Source organism: Phaenicophaeus curvirostris, chromosome 2 (genome assembly GCF_032191515.1).
Source record: "Phaenicophaeus curvirostris isolate KB17595 chromosome 2, BPBGC_Pcur_1.0, whole genome shotgun sequence".
NCBI lineage: Eukaryota > Metazoa > Chordata > Aves > Cuculiformes > Cuculidae > Phaenicophaeus > Phaenicophaeus curvirostris.
This window is the reverse complement of record NC_091393.1, coordinates 83,040,329-83,062,059: the sequence shown is the minus strand read 5'-3', so window position 1 is coordinate 83,062,059 and position 21,731 is coordinate 83,040,329. Positions and strand designations below refer to the sequence as shown.

Sequence of the window (21,731 nt, the reverse complement as noted above, 5' to 3'; positions counted from 1 at the left end):
GTGAAAGCATGACTGAAGTTCTGCTGATTTCATGATCTGGAGCATGCCATACACCAACAAAACTGAAGTTGAGGGACACAATCCTGAAGCATAAATCATATTGTAGAAGCAACAGAAGAAGAAACCCCACCCTCCACTTCACAAGTCTTCAGTGAATTCCCTCCCCCTCTTTTCTGCCTTTCCCCCTTTCAGATTTATTATGTATTTTTGACCTCTCTCTGTGTAAAAAGACCTTAAAATAACGTGCTTTATTTTAAATGATGAAGCAGGATTTTGTGCTGTAATTTGTAAACAGCTTGTTTGTCAACCACGTGAGTACACAGCCAGCAGCTTTTTCATAGAAGAGCGACAGGTAGACCAAATATTTTAGTTCATACAATGACCAGGACAAAATTTCAAGGGAAGTAATTTCCAATGAATGTTCTTACTTCAATGCTTCCTTTCTAAATAGTTTATTTATTCCATTGTAGAAAGCATTTTAAGAAATAGCACTAATTGCTTTAAAGTAATTCCACAGCCAACTATTTCTGTCCTTGTCCCAAATACTTAACATGCCCAATATCTCCCCATCTGTCACTGGGGAAAGGTGCTGTTCTCATTTTGATAGTCTGTAAAATGTCACTATGCAGAGAGGAGTCAAAACAATCCCTTTTAATTTAACATTCAGTGTGATCCCCAGAGAACCACATCAATATTAAAGGAAAGAGCATGGCAGGGAGAAGATCTCAAATGACTTTTAGCCCCAAACAGACACTGTAGGATGACAAGAAGTAGAGGAAGCTGGAGAATGAAAGCAAGAGCTGAAAGCAACTTCACACATCATTTCACTTGAGCATTTCATTAATATCTTTTCCCTTTCCATATCAAGAATTCAACAGCTAATAGACTTTGAACTGAAAAGGGTTTTAATGCAGATAAAATGCATTGCATATTATACAATGTATCCTGTTCAGAATGTGCTTTTTTTAAAAAATACTTATTTTTCAAAACAAAGTGGATACTTTCTGCAAATAACCAGTTTAGAACGCAAACTACAATGCCTGTTCGTTAGACAGCATAAAAATAAAAAGTTATGCGCTGTGCTAAGCACACCAAAAATGCAGAACCAAATGCTGAAACATGGTAAAAGAGCAGATATACTGGAAAATGAGCATATGAAGGAATACTTTTATTACTAACAAATCATCTATAGATTTGCGTATAGTGGTTGCCATAGAAATTCAATATTTATCAGTCGCCACCCTCTTGTCTGAATGTTACTTATTTCTCAGTTCAAAGTGACATTCATTTCTCAGGGATTATAAGGCATTTACTTCTGGCAAACAGCAGCTTTAGTAATGAACATGGTATGTAACTGCAGTAAAAATTTAATATACACAGATATACACAAAGTATACTACTGAAACCAAAAGTAAACACCATGAAAGACTTACAGGCCAAAACATGATTTTTAAGTGCCTAAATGATTGGTTAACTCCTGCAGAGGGCTTTATTATTCAAAGGAATACGCTTAAATAAAGTTTAATATTAAATACTTTGCAAGAAAGCAAAAATGAGGGATAAAGAACCTCACCAAGACCTCCTCCCCCCAAATAAAAAACATTTTTGAAATGCAGATTATTTAAGCACTATTCTACTTTACATCCTGAGTAAAAATCTTTAAGAAATCACTTAAACCTTGATGCGTAAGACCTAGGAGCGAAGTATTAATAGTGGCTCCTCACCTTGAGGTGTCAGTTCTGCCACTGGCTTCGCCTTCACTTGGATCCCTCAAAACAAAGTTAAGGTTGAGATTCAATGATAAAGGTGAAAAAAAAAGTTAAGAAAACCTACATCTAGAACAGTGTTATGTTAAATAGCTACTGAACAAAAAGAATAAAGGTAAATCATATAAATAATGTCAAGCCTAATATTGTTTAATAATATTTTTTCCACAGCTGTAACTTTAATTTCCCTTTACGATACCTTAACTTCTTTCAGCTCTGACACAGTGTTTAATGGTTTGGGTTTTTTTTAATTGATGGTAAAATTAACACATAGTTCTCAACCTACTGCAGACAGAGTAATGGCTACACGTATTTCCAGCAAGTACAGAGAAGCAGTTGATCAAGGTGGTCCAGGGGGAGCTCCACTCTGCACCTTTCTGGGCCAAGCTCTTAGACCGCAGTCCCAAAAGCACTTAGGAACATGTCTGTGCTTAAGCACACTCAATTAAAGATAAGACGTACCTAAGAGTTTGCAAGACCAAATGTTTGCAGCCAGTTCAAAAAGGTTACTTCAATATCTGCTTAACTTTAAGCAAATCAGGTGTTGCATGGATATAAGTAAGATTACCAGCAAGCTTGAGATTTAACATATCTTTTTTATCTTACTGAATTAGAGCTGTACTTTACCAAGGAACTGTTTAGTAATATGCCTTTTTAGTCTGAAGCAACTTGAAAAATATCTATAGGTTGCATAAGCCACCTAGGTACATGCCAAGTGCTGCTGCATAAACATTTTAGCACCCAATTTCAATTAACTAATTAATGTAATACCTTCAAAACACAAATACATTAGTAACTAACATCAGAAAAGTGTCATTTGACACAAATCATTGATACAATACTTCAATATCCTATTTGTTAAGCATTCACATCATTCATGTTTTATATACTTACCAGAAAAGGCATTTACCTTTGCCAAAAGATAAAGTCAAAAGTCTTTCATGACACTTTCTAATAAAAGTATGCTTTAGAATCATAGAATCATAGAATAACCAGGTTGGAAGAGACCCACCGGATCATCGAGTCCAACCGTTCAAACCATTATTTAAACCATTATTTCCTGAACAGTACAAGTTAACAGGCATGCAGTTATGACAGCCAACTAAAAGAACAGCAAAAAACATCCCCTGGACCTCCATCCATGTAACCCCAGGACTAAGTCTCAAATAGCCCAAAGTTTAAAAAAAAAAAGAAATCCACAATGAAACACCACAACCCCCACACCCACCACCAGCAACAAAAACCAAATATCCCACTACCAGACTTTCACTACAGGAAAATGTATTTTTAGCATATGAAAAATAATAGGAAATTGTATAAATGTTTTATAGTAAAGATGATTTTAAAGCACATCAATTTACAATATGTTCATTCTAAATACAGAATTTACAATGTTATTTTAATATTGTAGTTTAACACAATAAAAATATTAATTCTTTCACCTGACTCTTCAAAAAATTGAAGATATAACAATAACAATGAGCTATAATGCACAAAAAGCTAGCCTGCGCTCTAGAAACTGGTTAGCTACTTAAGCAAAAAATACTTTTCCTCCCACCTGGAAATCTACACTGACAACACAGTTGATTAACTTTGCTGTAACTTTTTTTCCTTTTTAAAATCAGGGAACAGACTCTCTCCCCCCAGCTATGTAAACGATACTAATAATGGAGGACCATAGTTCTCTATCTTCAGCTTTCTGAAAAAAAAGCAAATCATTCACATAATAATTTTTTAAGTCATCATAGGAGGTATTACTTAGCTGCATACTGATGCACTACTAGTTCACTAAGTTAATTTGATTTTATGAAGAGCATCACTGCATATCTAGCTTTCTCTCATTTCCCCTTGTAATATCACCTTAAATAATTAATGATATTTAATTACAAACATGCAACTACTAGCTCAACCTAGCTTTGTATTTATCTTATTTTTTTTACACACGAACAATAGAATTCAGTACATGACAGAGTAAGTCTGCAAATAAAACAGGTTTCTGTTGTAAAGCTGACAATGCAGTATGGACGCATCCATAACTAGGCTTAAGAATTATAGGTAAATCACTGTTACAAAGAGGAAAACTGAAAATTAAGTCCCGTTTTGGGAAAGCTATTGAAACTGTAAAGTCAACAATCAATTGATATTAAACAGTATTTTTGGGGTAAATAAATAAATAAAATTAGAAAAATTATTTCTCAGCACCTCTCCTCACAGTATTATTTGTCAGAATTGCCACAGAAATGAATGCAGGTCCTGGATGTTGAGGTTTTCTTTTTTCAGAATCCTGAACTTACATTTGAAGAAAGTGATAATACGATGAGAGGCTGCACAAAATATTAGTATTTCCAGACATCTAGACTACTGCCCACTTCTAAGCTTCTTGCATATTCAGAGATTCGAGAATTCCCTGAAATAATGTTAATGCCTATTCCCCCTAAGCACGGCAATAAAATCATTGTAAATATAGCCCTTGTAACAAACTGCACCCAGTTAAAAAGTAAAATATTGTTAACATTAAACAACGACTCATTTTTAGGTCACTGCCTTCAGTATTTAAGTTCATTTGATTTTAACTTCATTGCAGAATCTTTGTATTTTAGCAGTAAAGCATGAACAAAACCTTTTGAGTCGCATTCGCTTGCTCCTTTATGATACAGAAGCAGAATAGCAGGTCAAACATAATGGTTACACTATGCACAGAGAAGTAAAACAAAGCGGATCCTGGAAGAAACACACAAAACAAGCAGCATTCTAACTAAATTCAGACTTAAACTGGAAAGCGTCAATGACTTTGCATTTATGGCCCTAGTTATAGGCTGGGCTCTTTTTTTTTTTTTCTCTTAAAAATCGAGGTACTAACCTGCGAACAAACTTGGAAGTTATCTTGCTTATTATACCAGTTGATGTCCCTCTTCTAGCATGTGCAAAAGCACCGGTTTCATGTGATGGTGAGGCAGGCGGTCCATTGTAAGTGGCATTACGCCGCTCCCTTAGCTGCTCACCATGGAAAGTGCTTCGACTTGAACTCCCCCGAGGAAAGCGGGTTCGGTCTGGAGTGGTAGTGCTAATACTATGAGCAGAGGGGGAAGCAGCAGGCACTCTTTGAGTTGCACTGCTGAGAAAACAGAAGCATAAATAAAGAGAAAGACTACGCTAGAAACCCTCCTACATGCCAACCATTTCTCAAAGACAGGAAAAACGCTGCTTTTAATAATTTTTTTAGAAAATCTGCATCTGCTGTAAATTTGCTTTTATGGATTCATGCTTAGAAATAATCAAGAGATATTTTCATTTTAAAATCAAATTATCTCAAGTATTCAGAGCAATTTAAAAAGTATACATAGATAACAGGACAAGTAAAAAGGCAGAAAGCTCTGTAGCAAGATCTGAAAGCCCTCTTCCAAAAAAATCTGTTTATCAAAACCTTTAACACACAAGCACTCCAAAAACTTAACAGACATTTCTTCAGAAGTAATCAACTGGCACAAATAAATGTATAAAACCATCTGGGCAGTTAATAGCAAGAGCAACTATATTATTGTGCCTTTAGACAGAAATGAGCCTAGCATCTACAAACCCAAGGGGCTGACACTTCAGTATTTCATTTGAATTTATGGTGGTGTGTACCATACAGTCCTGTCTAAACAAGTTAAGTTCTTAGGTAGTTAAGTTTTCCAGAAGCTTCCAGGGGCAGACTGTCAAGGAACTTCTTTGACTTTATACAAACATGCACGATGAACAAAATCAGGCTTAAGCCATCTGTAATACCCACATGACATTAAGCAACCATTTTGAAACACAATGCAACCTGACAATTTTTAATAGTTACGAACATATTGAAGTATTGTTGTTGTTCATGAACTGAACAACAACAGTCAAAGTGCACAGCGTTAAAGAAATAATCATTAAACTATTACCTTGGTCGGTAAGCTTCAGTACCATCTTTGATGGTTGGCAGTGTAACTTTTATAGGGTGACCAGAAGCAGACATAGACTTTTGATGTCGAGGCCGTGTTGATACAGCAGAAGCTACTGTAGAGCCTGCTGAAGATGTGCTACTCACAGACATTTCTGTTAGGCTTTTACCATGCCAGCAAGGCAGGACAGATGGACAAATGAAGAGGGAAAAGAAAGATTAGTATAAAACCCCACAGAAAACAGGGACAATAAGAACTGATTTTTTCTTTTAGAACATAGTAAGTGCTGTTTAAATAACCAGAATATGGAGTGACCAGGTTGCCTCTGTCAGCTAAAGAAAAGCATACATAATTCTGAGAAATTATGTTAATCCATAAATGAAATCACCATATATGTTAAATTAGGCCTTTTCATTCCTCCCAAGATGAAAGCTTACATTATTACATTATTCAAACTAATGAAGACTACAGAGAATACATGGAAACGGTAAAAAAAAAACCCAAACCAACAAACTGAAAAAGATATTTGCGAAGACTTAACTAGATTGATTAAATAAGACTATCCTTTTGTGAAGTGAATGCCCTTATTTTCATTTAAAACTGAAACACCTAAAACTTGAAGCATTTGGAACTGCTGTCACATCATCACTTGAAAGTACTTCTCTGGTACTTCTTGTACTTCTCTGGACTATCGCAGCTACCACTAGGCTGAGCCAACCCTTTCAAAATACAGTTCCTTCTACTAGTACACTTTTATTGCTGATTCACCTGATGGGCTAGAAAGAGACCAAAGTAGCAGCAAAATTATTGTGTTATTAATTTTTAAAACAAAAATCAAACTGCTTAAGTCAAATGACACCTTTGCTTCTACAAGCATAAACGAAACTGCATTAATACTGTATGAAAAACAATAGTCCTAAAGCTAGATATTATCTGTAGCAGAGAGGTCAATATTTCAGATGAATAATCCAATAACACAAGATGTTCAGCTACACCAAATCCAAATTCAACTGCAACAAAATGTATTGTAGAATAGGCAAATACAGAACTTCAAAGAAAATTCTTCTTCATTTTTCACAACATGCTTAAAGATCTGAGCATATTCACTGCACTCAAAGAAATAGGGATTGAGAATCATTTGTCTTCTCAATAGTGTAGAAAAAAATCCCAGATATAAGCTGTAAAATGAAAAACTTAGAAATAAAATCCCTTCCTATTATAGTGTTCATAGTATTAAATCTATCGAAGAAAAACTGTTATCAATCTTTGCAAGATCAAGAAATTATTTTAGTCTATTTTTTTAACACTAAATCTGAAAACGGTATGTTGTCTTTTTCCTTTTTAAAAAGATTGTTCCAAACTTCATATAGTTTACAATATTTGAACACAAAAATATGGAACGACATTTTTGAAAGCACCATCGGTGGATTTCTGCTTTTTAACATAGCTCTTTAAAATACTTTAAGCAGCTGTACTTTACATGCTCCGTAGTTCATCATCTTACTATAGATCAACAGCTCTATACTTTTACTATTTCCAAAATTAAGTGCATGATTAAAAACTTCAAACACTGAGACAGAAACAAAACTAATTTACTACATTATGTTATTTCATTAGGGATTTTTTTTGGTTCATTTGACCTTAACTGTTTTACTTAAATAGCTTAAAAAAAAAAAAAAGTAATCAGAGTAAGAGTAAAGTAACTACGCTCACAGCTAGATCTGTGTAGGAAGACAGCCCTTGGTAATACATGTGATTCCATAAAAAGAGGCAAAGGCAGATCTATACATTTAGTTATAAATTTAAGCACAAACATAGAACTGTGGTGGAAGACAAGATGAAAACATACAGTCAAGACTTCATGTATTTCACAACATGCTTCATAATGGTATCAATTAATTGCAAAACCTACTTCTCCTATGTCTCAGTTCTTGTACCCACACTAATAAACAAGAAAAGTTGAAGAATACCTGTTGTCCTTCCCATTCTGTATTGCAGAATAGCGATCTGAAGAACGTTCACAAACGTAAGTATTCCTTCTTGTCATTCCACTACCAGAAAATACATTATTCTAGTAGAAAATTAAAACTAAAGTTAAATTATGTACTTTCTTCTACTGTATATTATGTTGTACAAAAATGTAAGCATTGGAACCAAATCAAAATAGTTTCAGTCATTGATGTGTATTCTTAACGTCTTCAAATGTACTAAGTTTATCTGTTGACACAAATAATTTACATCACCTATTTCTATCCAGTATCTCATTCAACATCTCATTACTTCATTACTGTACCATTAAGAGTATGATAAAAGAAAATGTAGAAAAATTTAATTTTGCTGATATTTGCTTTTCTAATTATTCAGTCCAATTCCCACACACTGCATTACTGAATGATTAGTCTCTGAGATCAAAGGAACAAACTGGAATCCCAGAGAACACATCTCTGGTTGGTTGAAAGATTTCCCTCTGTAGATTAAGTTGCCGACTAGAGCTCCAGCCTTATAGTCTGTTGCTCCCTGTCAAAAGTTTAAGAGAAAAATGAAAAGATTACAAATCTGTGTCAGTCAGCCTAGAAGTTATGATGCAGGTAACACAGCAAACAGGTCTTATAGCAATAAACACTGATGGGATTTTCTTTCTGTTACCAATTTCAGTTTGCACACACTTCATAAAATACCTACAAACATTATCCTCCTCCCCCTGTCATGTACAGATTGGTTGCTGAAGACTTACATTCAGTATGTGACGTACAAGTCTCAGTTTTTAACACAGTTGAATTTGGAGTGGGAGAGGTTTCCAAAGTGCTAACATCACATACTGATACATGCTGACAAACAATTTCAAATACACTAAACTTAGGTACTGTAGGACATGAACTCTGCAAAATTTACTGTGTGTTTAGGTCTTGCTTTCCTGTGCGGCTTTTTGGCATGAGTATCACCCCATAGAGATTACCATTTCAAAGACAATTTGTAAGGAAAACTAACAACTGCAGTAACTGCTTTTGAAATAAAACTCTTGTAAGTTAGACCAATAAATATGCTTTTAAGAAATCCTGTGCTTCCTAACATCACATCATACTCAAACTGTCGTCTTATACACAGAAGTATGAGTTACACACATAAAATTAGTTTTGTTCATTTTAAATGTTTGAGTTTTTAAAAAAGTGAATTACTTTTTCCTGAATTACTTTTTCTGTGTAAGCTGCTCAACATTAACCCTTGTTGCAATATTAGACACCACTTCCACAAAGTCCCCAAATAGTAACAGAGCTAAATATGCACAAATACTGAAGTTGCCATTAGCAAGTAAATAAATTTCTCATTCTTCACAACAAAAGATACTCCCTTTAATTAGTTCTCACAAAGCAGAGAAATGCTTTTGACATATCAGCTTGTACCATACACGACTGTAATCAGCTTTGGGGCAACATAGTTTTGGGAAAGTTCAGATATGAATTCTAATTTTAGAAGACTCAAAGCTCCTGCATGCAATCCACACAGCCATAATTTCAAAGACCCGTTGTGTAGGGGGAAGAAGCTATTTAAAATTTGAAAAAAAAAAAAACGTTTGAAGCATCTGTGGATGTCTTGCAGACACAGCCTGCAGAACAATAAGAATTAAATGAACTTCAGCATTTATTTTAAGAGAAATCTAGTTGAAATGCATATCATCTTCCCAGAATGTCCAAGGTGGGACCCAACACAGAATCCTAAAGGACAAAAAGAATTTCTGCTGCCTGTCTACTGTGTTAAGAAGTGGTCAGAATTCTCATACTTAAAACAGGATGTCTCTTAAACAGCAAAAAGCATACTTAATATTAAATACAAGAATTAGGTTGTAACTCATAACATCAACAGCCACATGCACCAAGGAACAAGCGGTAAAAATAGACTAAATAGTTCATCACACTATTTCTGAAGTCCTAAATGAAGTGGTTTCAGAAAGCTAACCAGATGAATTTACAAAGAAAAAGTTCATGAGGTATATTACATAGGATTATTCCAACGAAATCTCCAATTCAGCAAGTCTTTTGACTTGCAGATGCACAAGCACTAGAAATCAGAAAAAGAAGACTCCCTGTTGGTTCTGTTCTTATGTTCTTTCCCTAAATATCCACTATTAGTCTTGACAGATCTTCAGTTTGCCCAAGTGCAGACATTCTTGTGCTTACTGTTACGTTAGAGTTAGAAAAAGTAAAGTTGGGGGGGAAGGGAAAGGTTTATTTTAGAAGACATTCACTGTAGCCTATTTCTGTCTGCCAGTAAAAGTTACCAGAAATAGACTTAGTGACTTATCCAGTAACTATTATGTCTATAGTAACCTTATGCTGTAGATTTTGTTTAAAATGGGAAAATAAATATAACAAGCCAAAAGCACATGCACTAACACTAGGAACTGTAGTTGATTTCTTCCTTTCTGGACCCACAAGTGGACTTGCAGACATCTCTCCTTTGGATCCCACTGTAGTGCTGCCAAGTTTGCGTGAGACATCCTTGTCCCAGTCTTCTTTCTGTTCACTTTCCACACTATTTGCCTGAGCCCTTTTTGTGTATGACACAGCAGGAGGAATTGAGGGACCAACTGCCAAATAAAAACAGTATTAATAAATATCTAAAAATAATCACTGTGTTTTTCTTGGTAAAAACAGACTAAATATAATTCCATGAGTCAAAAAAAAAACATTTGAAGAACTTAAGTTAAGCTTTGACAGCTTACTTTCTTTTTACCCTATTTCTGCTCATTACTCTTTTGCAGTTCAGAACTAGTTCCCATTTCACATCAATATATAAAACATAGAAGAGCATTTTAATTCTCATTTTGAACCCATGCAATTTGTGCAATATTATGAAAAAAGAAATTACAGGCTATTTCTCAAAATATTTTTTTAGTACTTTTTGGTACATATCTATTCCTCTAAACACTATGAGAGATGCTTTTCCCCTCAAAGCCCTAAAGCTACTTTGCTTAATTACACGTTTATATGTGGAAAAATTACAATCCTTTTTCCCCTTATCATTCTTTAAAATGTCTTGGGGTAAATCCTCTATCAATGCAATTTTACACTCCCTTGAAATAAAATCACACTAGTTGATGATCTTAATGTTCATTACTTTTTTGGAAACACCACCACCACTCTGACACAAAGGGAGAACAGTAAAAGAATGGGGAAATAATTAGAAATTACAATGTAAATTAGACAAGGTATTTTAGAAACATTTAGAAATTTAAAAAATTCTAGTAATTTTATAGTTGTCTTTCATTTAACGTTTTCAATGTAACTCCTACTTGAAGTAATCGCTTTCAGCTGAAAATATTTCCTGAATATTTGGTAAAATTGTAGTCTCTAGGAAACAAATAATTTGGCCTCAACTCTAAATGTACTGATACAATGGTTTGCTGCCTTTGAGTTTATCCAGAGCAACGTTTTGCCGTTGCTTCCTAAACATGAAACATCTTCAAGCTCTTATTTAGAGAGTCAACGAAGTAACAAGTCCAAGAAATTAAAACCGTAAATTACATTGACCTAGATTTACCACAGAAGCGTTCATACATCAGTTCATACATCATCAAAAGCATCACAGCAGAGCACGATGAGATACACAACAAATGCAGAGAGTGGTGGACCTGCCAGGTTCACAAAACACTGCACATTCAGACTTAAACTGTGTATGTTACTTTACTTGTTGGAATGTCATCCCCACCATGATCACTGAAACGTCGTTGTTTCTGATTAGTTGATATACTCCGTTGGACCTTCAGGTGAGCAGGAGACTGCATGGAACTGTTGTTGAGGTCGCTGCTAGGACGAGATCTCTGACCCAAGCTGCAGCTGGACAAGGAGTCACCTCCTTCAAACTACAAAAGTTTTTCAAAGCATTAAAAAACATCAACATTCCTGGTGCTTCTGTTGCATAAAGAGTGAAGAATTCAAATTAAAGGCATTTTTTAAAAATGTAAAAACATATCCAGAATTTAATTTCCTTCAAGATAATTTCTCCTCATTGGTGTTTAATGTGCTTTAGAAAAATCACACAGGTAAAGCTAAGAAGTTAATAAATGCTCAAAACAAAATTAGAAGAATGTCGACAGTAACAAAAATGGCACTGTTTTAAAATCAAAGCCAAAAAAAATGGCTCCTTCTGCCTTTTTTTTTTTTCACGCTTAAAGAGCATTTCTAGGTTCAGAACATTTTCAGTATGCACCAGAGTGAGTCAGAGGGGCTATAAAACCAAGTACCGATTCAAGGATTCTTTATGCCCTTCAACACGTATTTACAAGGTATGTAACAGTCACTGGTTTGTTACTATCTAAGACACAGAAGTTGTAAGCGAGAGCAGTAGGGCAAAGACAAATATCCTCTTCCAAGCAGTTTGAGTCAAAGTGATTTTTAGACAGATTTCCTCTATGCTCTGCCATCACAAGGGAATTATGGTTCAGAGATGCGGTGGGAAAGTGCACTCAAGGATGCACATATCAGATCTACACTATCTTAGAAATAAAGGAAGACCAATGGAGCAGCAGGAAAAAAATTCCTTCAAATACAAAGCCTCAGCAAAGAAATCAGCTTGATTTCTTGAAAAATCCCTGTAGTCCCAAAACAGTCAAAAGATTTTCTATTGCAAATTTATTAATTACAGCAATGCAATTATTTCTTAAATAATAAAATATACTGCATGCAAATGAGAAAGGCTGAGTGCATTTCTGATAAATAAAGGATGCCACATCTTAGTAGTCAGAATAATAATTGCTCTAGTCAGATTAACTATTTCAGACTATCTGTAAACACACATGACAGGAAGAAGACTCAGCATGTAAGTCACATGTAATCCCTTTAGATTAACAGCTAGCTTTAACAAAGCAATTCAACATATTTACAAGCAAATGTGAATATGCAATCTAATTCTTCATATGGGAAATAACAAGATATCCAAGAAGATATGAAAGGGGAAAGACATTAATAAGTTTTCAGTTACTATATTTTTTTAAAGAACGTTAACAAAATAGTTCACAAAAACATCGATAATCAAAGTGTTCAACCCAGCCAGATACAAAGGTCAAAATAGAAGATGGAAATTAGGTAGCACTTACCTCAGGTGGTTTTCTACCTAGAAGCAGATAAGTAGCCATGACTTCATCGTACTTTTGGTTTACTAAAGACTCATGGATTTCTTCTCTTGAAAACCCCATTGTGACCATAATCTCTAAAAGTAGAAGGAGCCAGATCCATTAGCAGAGGTGCTTGAGTTTACTGACAATTGAAGAACAAATAAAATAGAAAAACCCCTTATAATTTAACAGGGAACTAGGAATCAACTCAACAAGTATCATCTTTGCTATGCAAAATCAAAAAAGCTACAATTCCACTCTTTCATTTTTATTTTCTTCTTGAAAGTTCTCAATTACGTTATTCACAGAATCAGAAAATGGTAAGGGTTGGAAGAGACCCCTGTAGATCATCTAATTCAACCCCTTTGCCAAAGCACATTCACCTACAGCAGGTAAACAACAGGTATTCAATATGGTTCAACATTATTCAACATTGAACATTACTCAACTAAAATAAAACACATGCAAACAGAACTATGAAAGGCTACAGGGCCAGTGCATGACCACAGCAGATAAAAATTCTTGCCCTCATAGCAAAATCTGTTTCCTTCTGCCTGTTAAATTCTGTAATCTTATTTGTCTTGTGCTGTGCTCGTAGATTCATGTCAGCTGAGTGAAACCATAAAAGTAGTTCTAAGGGCATTGCAATGAAATTTCTCATTTAAATAAAAGAAAACATTTTACTTGTATGGTGAGCTTGTATCTCAAATTCAATAAAATTTTGTGTGACTTACAAGATAAAATTGCCTAGGTACATCAGACGCAACATCTATGAGTCTTACCTATTCTCTTGGTGTCATTAAAATCTGGTTCAGGCTCAGTATATGGCTTTAGTTCTTCTTCTTCATGGCCAACGTTCATCCACCGATCCTTCATAATTTGCTAAGAAATGAAAAGAGCTTTACGTCAATATGTCATTTACCATACTCGATTAAATCTGTGCTAATTGATCTAGGGAAAACCAACTCAAAATTCATAATAATCTGAATGCTGCTCTTTCCCCTCCCATCTTTTCCCCTCACATTTTACTGTTTCTTATTTTATCTTTCACATCTTTTCATTTCCATTGATTTATTCCCCCCCTACTATTTACCCTTTACAATACATACACTCCCAAAATACTTGAAGAGCTACTGAGAAAAAAACCTGCACTTCCAACACACAAATCTTTCATTTTGTACCTGTCACTTCCACTGTCTCTTAATCTCGTCTTGCTGGGTACCTGACACTCATACCCTAATCTTGATTAAGATCCCTAGATACCAACTAGGTATCTAAATCCTACAATACCAACTCTATCATAATAAATAATTCCTTCAAATAGTAACAAACAAAGCTCTTAGAAAACAAAGAATATTTCAGGAGTGTACCAATGCTTCCTACAGTAATTCATTTCAAGATAGTGATGCCAACTGGTCATTTTTTCCTATGTATCTTCTCACTGCAGTTGACCGAAATATGTTCACAGTTTTGCTGGAGGGAGAAATACCTCTTAACTGTCTCTGTGCTGCACAGATATTTACTTTATAAATGTCTCCTGCATTCTCTGGAAAATTGCCTTCTGCCGTGGCCTGGATCCTTTTTAAGCCTGAAAGACTGGTTAGCTGGAATCTCAAACCACCACCACGACTTCTTCTTAAGATTGTACTTGTCATAAAAAAGGGCAAAAAACATTCTCCCTCCTACAACAACAGGCACACATGCCTCTTTAGGGACAAATGCTAATATTGCCCACTAGATTGACAGAAGAGAGAAACAAGTGCCAGCAAGCCAAGTTTCCCACAGGCTGCAAATATGCCTCTCTAACACCAAATGAAGTTATTTCTCACAAAGAGCAAGAGACTCAATTTTCCATTGATATAACCAAATTCTTTGTATGCAGTACTGCTGCCAAATTACAGACTAAATAGCTGCATCCTTACCAGAACTTGGGCCAGTTAACATTTTGCTGACAATAAGTCTTTAAGATTTGTTCGAAGTTCTGCCACAGAATTGATTTTTTGGCTTTTGAGGAGGATAAAGGGAAAGGGATTGTGAACACATATTGCTATACTGCATTTCTGGCTCTTACCAAGCATAAGTCTATTTGACAACAGACTTTCTTGTAGCAACATGTTAGATTCCCCAAAGAGTTCGATGCAGTATCTGCCACTACAGTTTTTTAAAAATACTGTTAATAAAATCTAAAGTTTAAACATGATGAGGTGTCTGGGTGACAAGAATCACACTGCTCAAACCCTACCTCCCTTTCTTGACCTGTCTTAAGCAAACTCATCAATTCCCACTTAACAGTTTTTTATGTTTCTTCAGTAGGTGGATCTATATAGTTCAATGTAATCTGTTCTAGGTTTCCATCTGTTAAATATCTAAACTTTTCCTAGCTTCTGCCTTTTAGATACATGATCTCATAGGCATACCGAGTTATTGTACAACTCTTAAAACAGGCTGTTACAATCAAGCATTGAAGTGACACAAATGATCCAATCCCAGGATCAATATTACATCTGTCTAAGTTCAACCTGGCTTCCAGTCAACTGATTAAAGAGCAGCAGCCTTGGTCAGGGTATTAAAAGATCAATCCAAACTGAATTTCAAGCAACTAAATATAATATTATTTACGGTATCTCCCTCCATTTTCAGGAAAACTATCTAACAAAAACTTGGCCTGGCTCAAGACCTGTCTGTCTCCTTTGCTTTACTTCTCTTTGTAAGCATAAATCTACTCTGTGGGAATTTCATATAATGCTGCTTTGCAAAGAATTGAAGGCTGGAAGGGAAGGAGGAATTTATTGAAAACCTGGTAGTTAAGAGATCCATGCATTTTCCAGCAATGTATTTTCCTCATCTCTTCCCATGAAGATTTACTGTTTTACAACAACGTTCTCCTGCTTCTAAAACGTTTTCTCTCAGCTGCAACCATGAAAAAGTCTAGACGAATGATTTTAATAGAAGTTTGCCTGGTCCTTAACCGAGAAAAACTGCCAAGCCTAATCCTTACGGTGTTGATCATGTGTCTGTCTTTGCTTTGATGCTAATGTCACTGACAAACACCCTGTCGGGTGACCTGGGAAAAACATGCATAGGAACTGAGGGAATGTATGGCTGGGACTGAGCAACTAATTACAAGACAAAGCACAAGGAAAAATCCTCCCCACCTAAGATGGCTTTGTAGTTTTACTTCTAGAAACTTCAGATCAATATATACTTTCATTCTAAATATGTATTTTTAGAAATGCTCAGACAGAAGAAACAGTAATTTCTTTCCAAGCCACGTACCACAGCATTCTGATTCAACAAACGTGGTATCAGGAACATTGTTTTTAAAAAAAAATTTTGTGTTGTCTCTCTCCCTCATATTAGCATATTAATCAAGGCCTGTAATCATCAGTATTTTGGTATTGGCTCAAGACCCTCCGTCACACAATATCTACTCACTCTCTTCCATAGAATCTGACAACTATGCCATTCCAGTGAGGCTGCTATCCAACATCCCTCTCCAGGGACAAGAAGGAATTTTAGAACAACTGGGTAAGATTACAATATCTAGAATGAAAGTGAAATTTGATCTGAAGAGAAACTGCTGAAAATCCAGAGGAAAATTCATTAAAAAGAGATTCTGTTTCCTATAACTTCAACACAACACAGGAAAAAAGCGCAATCTTTCACCATCTTTGAGTGACTATGCTTTTATCCCTCTGTCCTCTAGGAAGTAGTAAAGATAATTAAAGTATATCAGTAAGGTAGAAGCCACTATTCAATAGTCTCTTCAGTACAAACTTTATTCAAGTTAAAATTATTTATAACAAGACAGGAACCAGCACCAGCTTGAAATAAGTTGCATGCAGACAGAATTCCATAAATGCAGCCTTCCTCGCACAGATAGCAACCATGCCAGGAAGTGTAAATCACGCCACTACAAATAAAAAGCTGCTTAAGTGGGATTTATTCTCTAGCACACCATCCACTGCTGCACAAGTACACATAGAAAGATGAAACAAAGGTCACTGGTGATTAACTCATGCAAATACTATTTTAAAACCATTATATTTATCTTCTGCTCTACTTTCGTCTCTATGGTAAGTAGATGTTATTTTTAAAAGTCTCTCTTCATTAAAGAAATCACAAAACAGAACAGCATTTAGATGAACTCTACACAAAATATTTGTTAAATAGCTGTTCCAGAGTCATCCAGCAAGTACATGTCAATACAGCAAACCTGAAGAAAGCAGCCCCTTAAAAACATCGAACCTCCTAGACACATTACACATTATGCACAGATATCCGCTGCATCCCATGAAGAGAAAATCTAATTTACTAACAACAATAAAAAAAACCCCACTCAGCAGAAATTCTCAAAACAGATTTTAGCTGAGGGACACAGCAGGTATTAATACATATTTAGTTTTCCAGCTATTCAAAAACAAAGCTACCAGAAAGCGGGGGGTGGGGGGGACACGGACGACTGAACAGAAATAACTAGCAATAATTAGCTTATCATTCAAAGAGTTCTTAGTGTTCATCTGTACAATGGCACTAAAACAAACAAAGCCCCCACAGTTTTCTATCACAGTTATTCTTCTTGTATCTACACTTTTATAGAGGTCATGCTTGAAATGGTAAGCTAAGTCAAAAACACCTATGACACTGCCTTCTGCTGGTTTTGTCTTTTTGAAAACTCCAAGCAGAAGATATTTACAATTCTGTCCTGCTTTCCACACATTTTAAACTAGCTCCATTATCTGAACAAAACAAGCAGGAGCAGTTGGCATTCTAAAATGCTGTTTAAGGATACTATTTAGTCAGCTGCACTTAAGGTTAGATTTTCACTCATTAACACTTTCCATTTTCAAGTTACACTGTTTCTGAGATATTTCTTCAGTTTTTTTAACAAGACTTTCGAGCCTTTAAAACAGGAAAAAAGTACTTACTGTGAAAAATAAAGAAGCCTTAAGCAATTATTGCATTTTAATCTTTCTTAATCTGAACCCCCCCCTTTTTTTTTCCTCAGGGTGAAATTACTTACTTCCAAACTCCCTCGTTTTATTGGATTCAGTACTAGTAGCTTCTTAAGTAGATTTTCACAGTCTGTGGACATATAGAATGGAATGCGGTACTTCCCCCTCAGTACTCGCTCCCTTAGTTCCTGTAAAATGAAGTTTTAGAAGGTGAGCCTAGTCATGACACAGAAGATTTAGAGAGTAAAAAGCCAAGCTTACCTATTGTAATCATACCTTTAGATTCTGACCATCAAATGGCAATGATCCGCTTACTAGAGTGTACAAAATCACCCCAAGGCTCCACACATCCACTTCAGGACCATCATATTTCTTTCCTTGAAAAAGTTCAGGAGCAGCATAAGGCGGGCTTCCACAAAACGTGTCCAGTTTATTACCAACTGTAAATTCATTACTAAAACCAAAGTCTGCAATTTTAATGTTCATGTCTGCATCAAGTAGAAGGTTTTCTGCCTAAGAGAAAAATAAAAGAGTAAAAGGACAATTTATGTATCAGAATCATATCTACATATTACGGCGCATAACAATAAATGCAAAACGGCTCACCATCTGTATCTTTCTGGCAGAACAAAAAAAGCTAATCCCCCTGTTTATATCACAAAGATTGAAAATCAACTATGTTTACTCAGGAAAACGAAACTGTTAAAGCAGCTAAAAACGCTACAAAGTCTGCTAGCGAATCAACTATGAAGACTCTTCTGGAAGAAATAACCTAGTTTGGCTTAAGACTGAAGAAACCAGACATCTCAGAATAGTGGTTTCAGCTTTTGATAGGTTCATGCTAACTTCTGATGCCAAGAAGCGTAAATTTAATCCCAGACATCATTTACCATTTTGGTGAAATAAATACTAAAAGGTATTTGAGTCTTTAAAAGATCTCTTCTGTCTACAAGATGAAACGCTTCAAGCTACATCCTGTATCTTGGCATTCTGTACCAAAAAATTCTCTCTCCTTTATTATTATTATTTGCTTCAGCAATAACACCAAGATGTAAGTATTACATCATGTATGAAGAAATGCATATATTTTACATCTAGGAATATCAATGCCTGTACAGCAATCATCATGTAAATGCAATGCATCAAATACACCGACAATTATTCAGAAACCTGGAAAGTCAGTAAATATACACTTAATACCACAGGTAGGTCAGAAGATTAAAGAACCAGGTTAGAGAAATACTTATACATTACTAGAAAAAGAAAATACAGTGCATTTCTTAAAAAGCAAAGATGCAGTGTAAGGAGCGTAGTAGCACTGGGAAATGCTTACTCACCTAACTAGGTCTCAGCTCCTGATCTGATTATCAGCAGCACTGAGGAGTGCATAAACCCTTCTTTTCCAACAGAAGGACAGGCAATAGCCAGAGCATAGGATACACTTAATTGTCAAACCTCAGTTTTACAGCAACAGACATCTGTCATCAGATGCTGCACTCGGAATTGAATACAGAAAATAAAATGCCTTGGTTTAGGATCGGAGAAGCAGCAATCAGTTTTGTAAGTTGCCTTCATTAGAAAAGTAAATATAATTTTGTTTGGCTTTGCTCGTTGGTTGGGTTTTATTTTTAATAATTTTAATTGCCTCCTGTTCACTGAGTGCAAATGACTACCAGTACATGAAGGCAATACCTGCACAACAGAAGCAAAATTCAACCCATTTTTACAAGCTAACTATACTGGAAAATATTTTATTTTCCCAATTCATTGCCTGTAATCTCAGCTGGTTCCAGCTGATGTGCCTGCATACAGACTCAGAGATATTTTCCGGATCTAACAGCCTTCTACATTACTGCACAAAGACTTCATTTTCTTTGTGGTGAAAACATTACTGTCTGTGCAGCTGCTCTGTGATTACAATAGTCCTCCTAGTTCAACAGTACTCTGCTACCCAAGCACCCCATGCTTTTATGCTTGTTACTTCAAACAAAAACACCAAAATCCCCGCTTTCTATTTGGCACACTAAAAAGATGATGCTTTTATTGGTTACATGTTCACAGCAAAAAGTACTAGCAGTCATTGAAAATGTTAAGCTAAGTTTTGTACATCACATGATGAGCCAAATTGGAATTGGTTATTAGTCCCTTCTATGCAAGCTGTTTATAAGTATAGAAAATTAAAAGGAGACAGTTTAAATACGCATTGTTCTTGCACTCTCTCCTCTTCTGCTTGGAATAGCCTGGACAAACTTGCACATTTTCTTACAAGTCTCCCTAGTTTAGTCTGAAGTAACTTGCTTTCCATGGAGTTTATCTTTTCTGTCATTAAAGCCAAAAAGGCTTATTAAAAAAATCTCCAAAGTGGTGCTAGACCTCTGCCACGTGGGGCTAACAATGTTGTTAGTGTGCTGGCCAGTGTGCTGATAATATGGAGAAGTCAACAGAAGCAAATGTGAATGCAGATACAACTTGAAAGCTGCTTCATTCTTTTCAGTTCCATGAGAAGAGTTTTCAGTGAGAGAGATGACAACATTTGGAGAGAGTAGACAAAATCTATTTGGAAAGAGTAGAACACCTCCTCAAAGCCATACAGTTCAGCCCTTTTTTCTTTGGGAAATGTATTTTGCATTGGTTAGGCTGACTGAAATGAGTCTAGCTTAACTCCATCAAAGAGAAGATGGAGAGTGAAAAGCAAACAAAAAAGATTTCGGAGCCTGCCTATCTTTCTTGTAAATAGGAAAGAAATCAGCAGCAGAGTACTTGTGACAGATGGTAAAAGGGATCCTGCACAAATGCTGCAAAGCAGTTTTGCATAGTCCTGTGAGCAACGCAGTGAGCCATATGCATGCCATGGAACTAGGAAATGAATGGGGGGGCTGTTATGGGCACTGTGAGAAAAAGTGGGATGCAGGATGCTAACAAACTGCAGGGCCTAATGCAGTAAGATTCAATAATATAGTTAGCAAGTTAATTAGCAAACTGGTGCCAGATAAGCACGAGCCAATGTCTGGTTCCCTGCTCCCAGTCAAACATAGGGCCGAGACAATTAGTGAAAGTGGCTCATCCAGCAAAGCCAATAGCTCCATAGGTGCAGCCTTGTGGAAAGCTCAACAACAATATCCACAGTCAGCTGTAGGGAGCTTGACAAAACATTGACAGGCTCCAAATCTCCACACAAGACAGGGAAGATTTTTTTTTTAATCAAGACTTCAATGAGATCCAGACTGTTCTTTTTGTCCATTCTGACTTGAGAGTGTTGGCCAGGCACCTTCATCATCAGATGATAATGGTCTTGGGGCAGGGAGGACTTAACAGAAAAGGATGTATTATCCAACACCATATGCAGCAGCAGGAGCTGGTAGATTGAAAGGTATTGGGGAACAGATCTATAAGAAAGAAGCTGAGAGCATGCTGCGTTGTCTCATAAGAAAGTTAACACAAAAGACATTGGTGAGAAAAACCCTTAGGAATTAACTATTCAGCTTCAGGTTTTCACAAGTATTTAGATACATTAGTAAAAAAGAACCCACATCAGTGTTTTCTTTGTAAATACACAAAGACAAAGCAAAAGCACAAGCCAGCTTTTAAGCAGGTGAAGATCTTGTGTCCAAGTCCCATGACACCTAAACTTGGCATGAAGACAACTTTGGACTGAAAGTTTAGATTGTAGTTGCAATTACTGAACTTTTTAACATGGTCTGGTATGTTTATACAAATAGATTATCAGAACGCACCAAAAAAAGGAAGCTCGACTAATTTCTGTTTACCTTAGAGATTTATTTTTCTGCCCAAATTAAACGCTAGAGAACAAAGCAAAAGTTCAAACAGATTAAAAACCTAGTACATTTCTTATGAATCACTAGGAAAGAAAAGAATGTTTTATATATCTTGCAATACATTCTAACTGAAAATATTTTGATTAAGTAGTGCTGACTGGTATCATTGGACTTCTGCAGCTTCATTGCGTAGACCATCTGCATGC

The 21,731-nt window shown here is 35.8% G+C and overlaps 1 protein-coding gene across 7 annotated transcripts in view; it reads right to left on the bottom strand.

Annotated features, from left to right (window-relative positions):
- MARK1 (microtubule affinity regulating kinase 1) overlaps window positions 1–21,731 on the bottom strand; it is a 62,798-nt gene that overhangs the window by 1,919 nt on the left and 39,148 nt on the right. For 2 of the 7 annotated variants that reach the window (XM_069852731.1, XM_069852737.1), the window contains 10 exons: window positions 18,026–18,262; window positions 17,818–17,937; window positions 13,577–13,676; window positions 12,777–12,889; window positions 11,369–11,543; window positions 10,075–10,268; window positions 7,654–7,754; window positions 5,684–5,845; window positions 4,627–4,881; window positions 1,725–1,769 (listed from right to left, as the gene is read on the bottom strand). In XM_069852731.1, the coding sequence (XP_069708832.1) occupies window positions 1,725–1,769; window positions 4,627–4,881; window positions 5,684–5,845; window positions 7,654–7,754; window positions 10,075–10,268; window positions 11,369–11,543; window positions 12,777–12,889; window positions 13,577–13,676; window positions 17,818–17,937; window positions 18,026–18,262 (1,502 nt within the window). The remainder of the gene's footprint in view (window positions 1–1,724; window positions 1,770–4,626; window positions 4,882–5,683; window positions 5,846–7,653; window positions 7,755–10,074; window positions 10,269–11,368; window positions 11,544–12,776; window positions 12,890–13,576; window positions 13,677–17,817; window positions 17,938–18,025; window positions 18,263–21,731) is intronic. The other 5 variants (XM_069852732.1, XM_069852733.1, XM_069852734.1 and 2 more) reach the window with 5 other exon arrangements.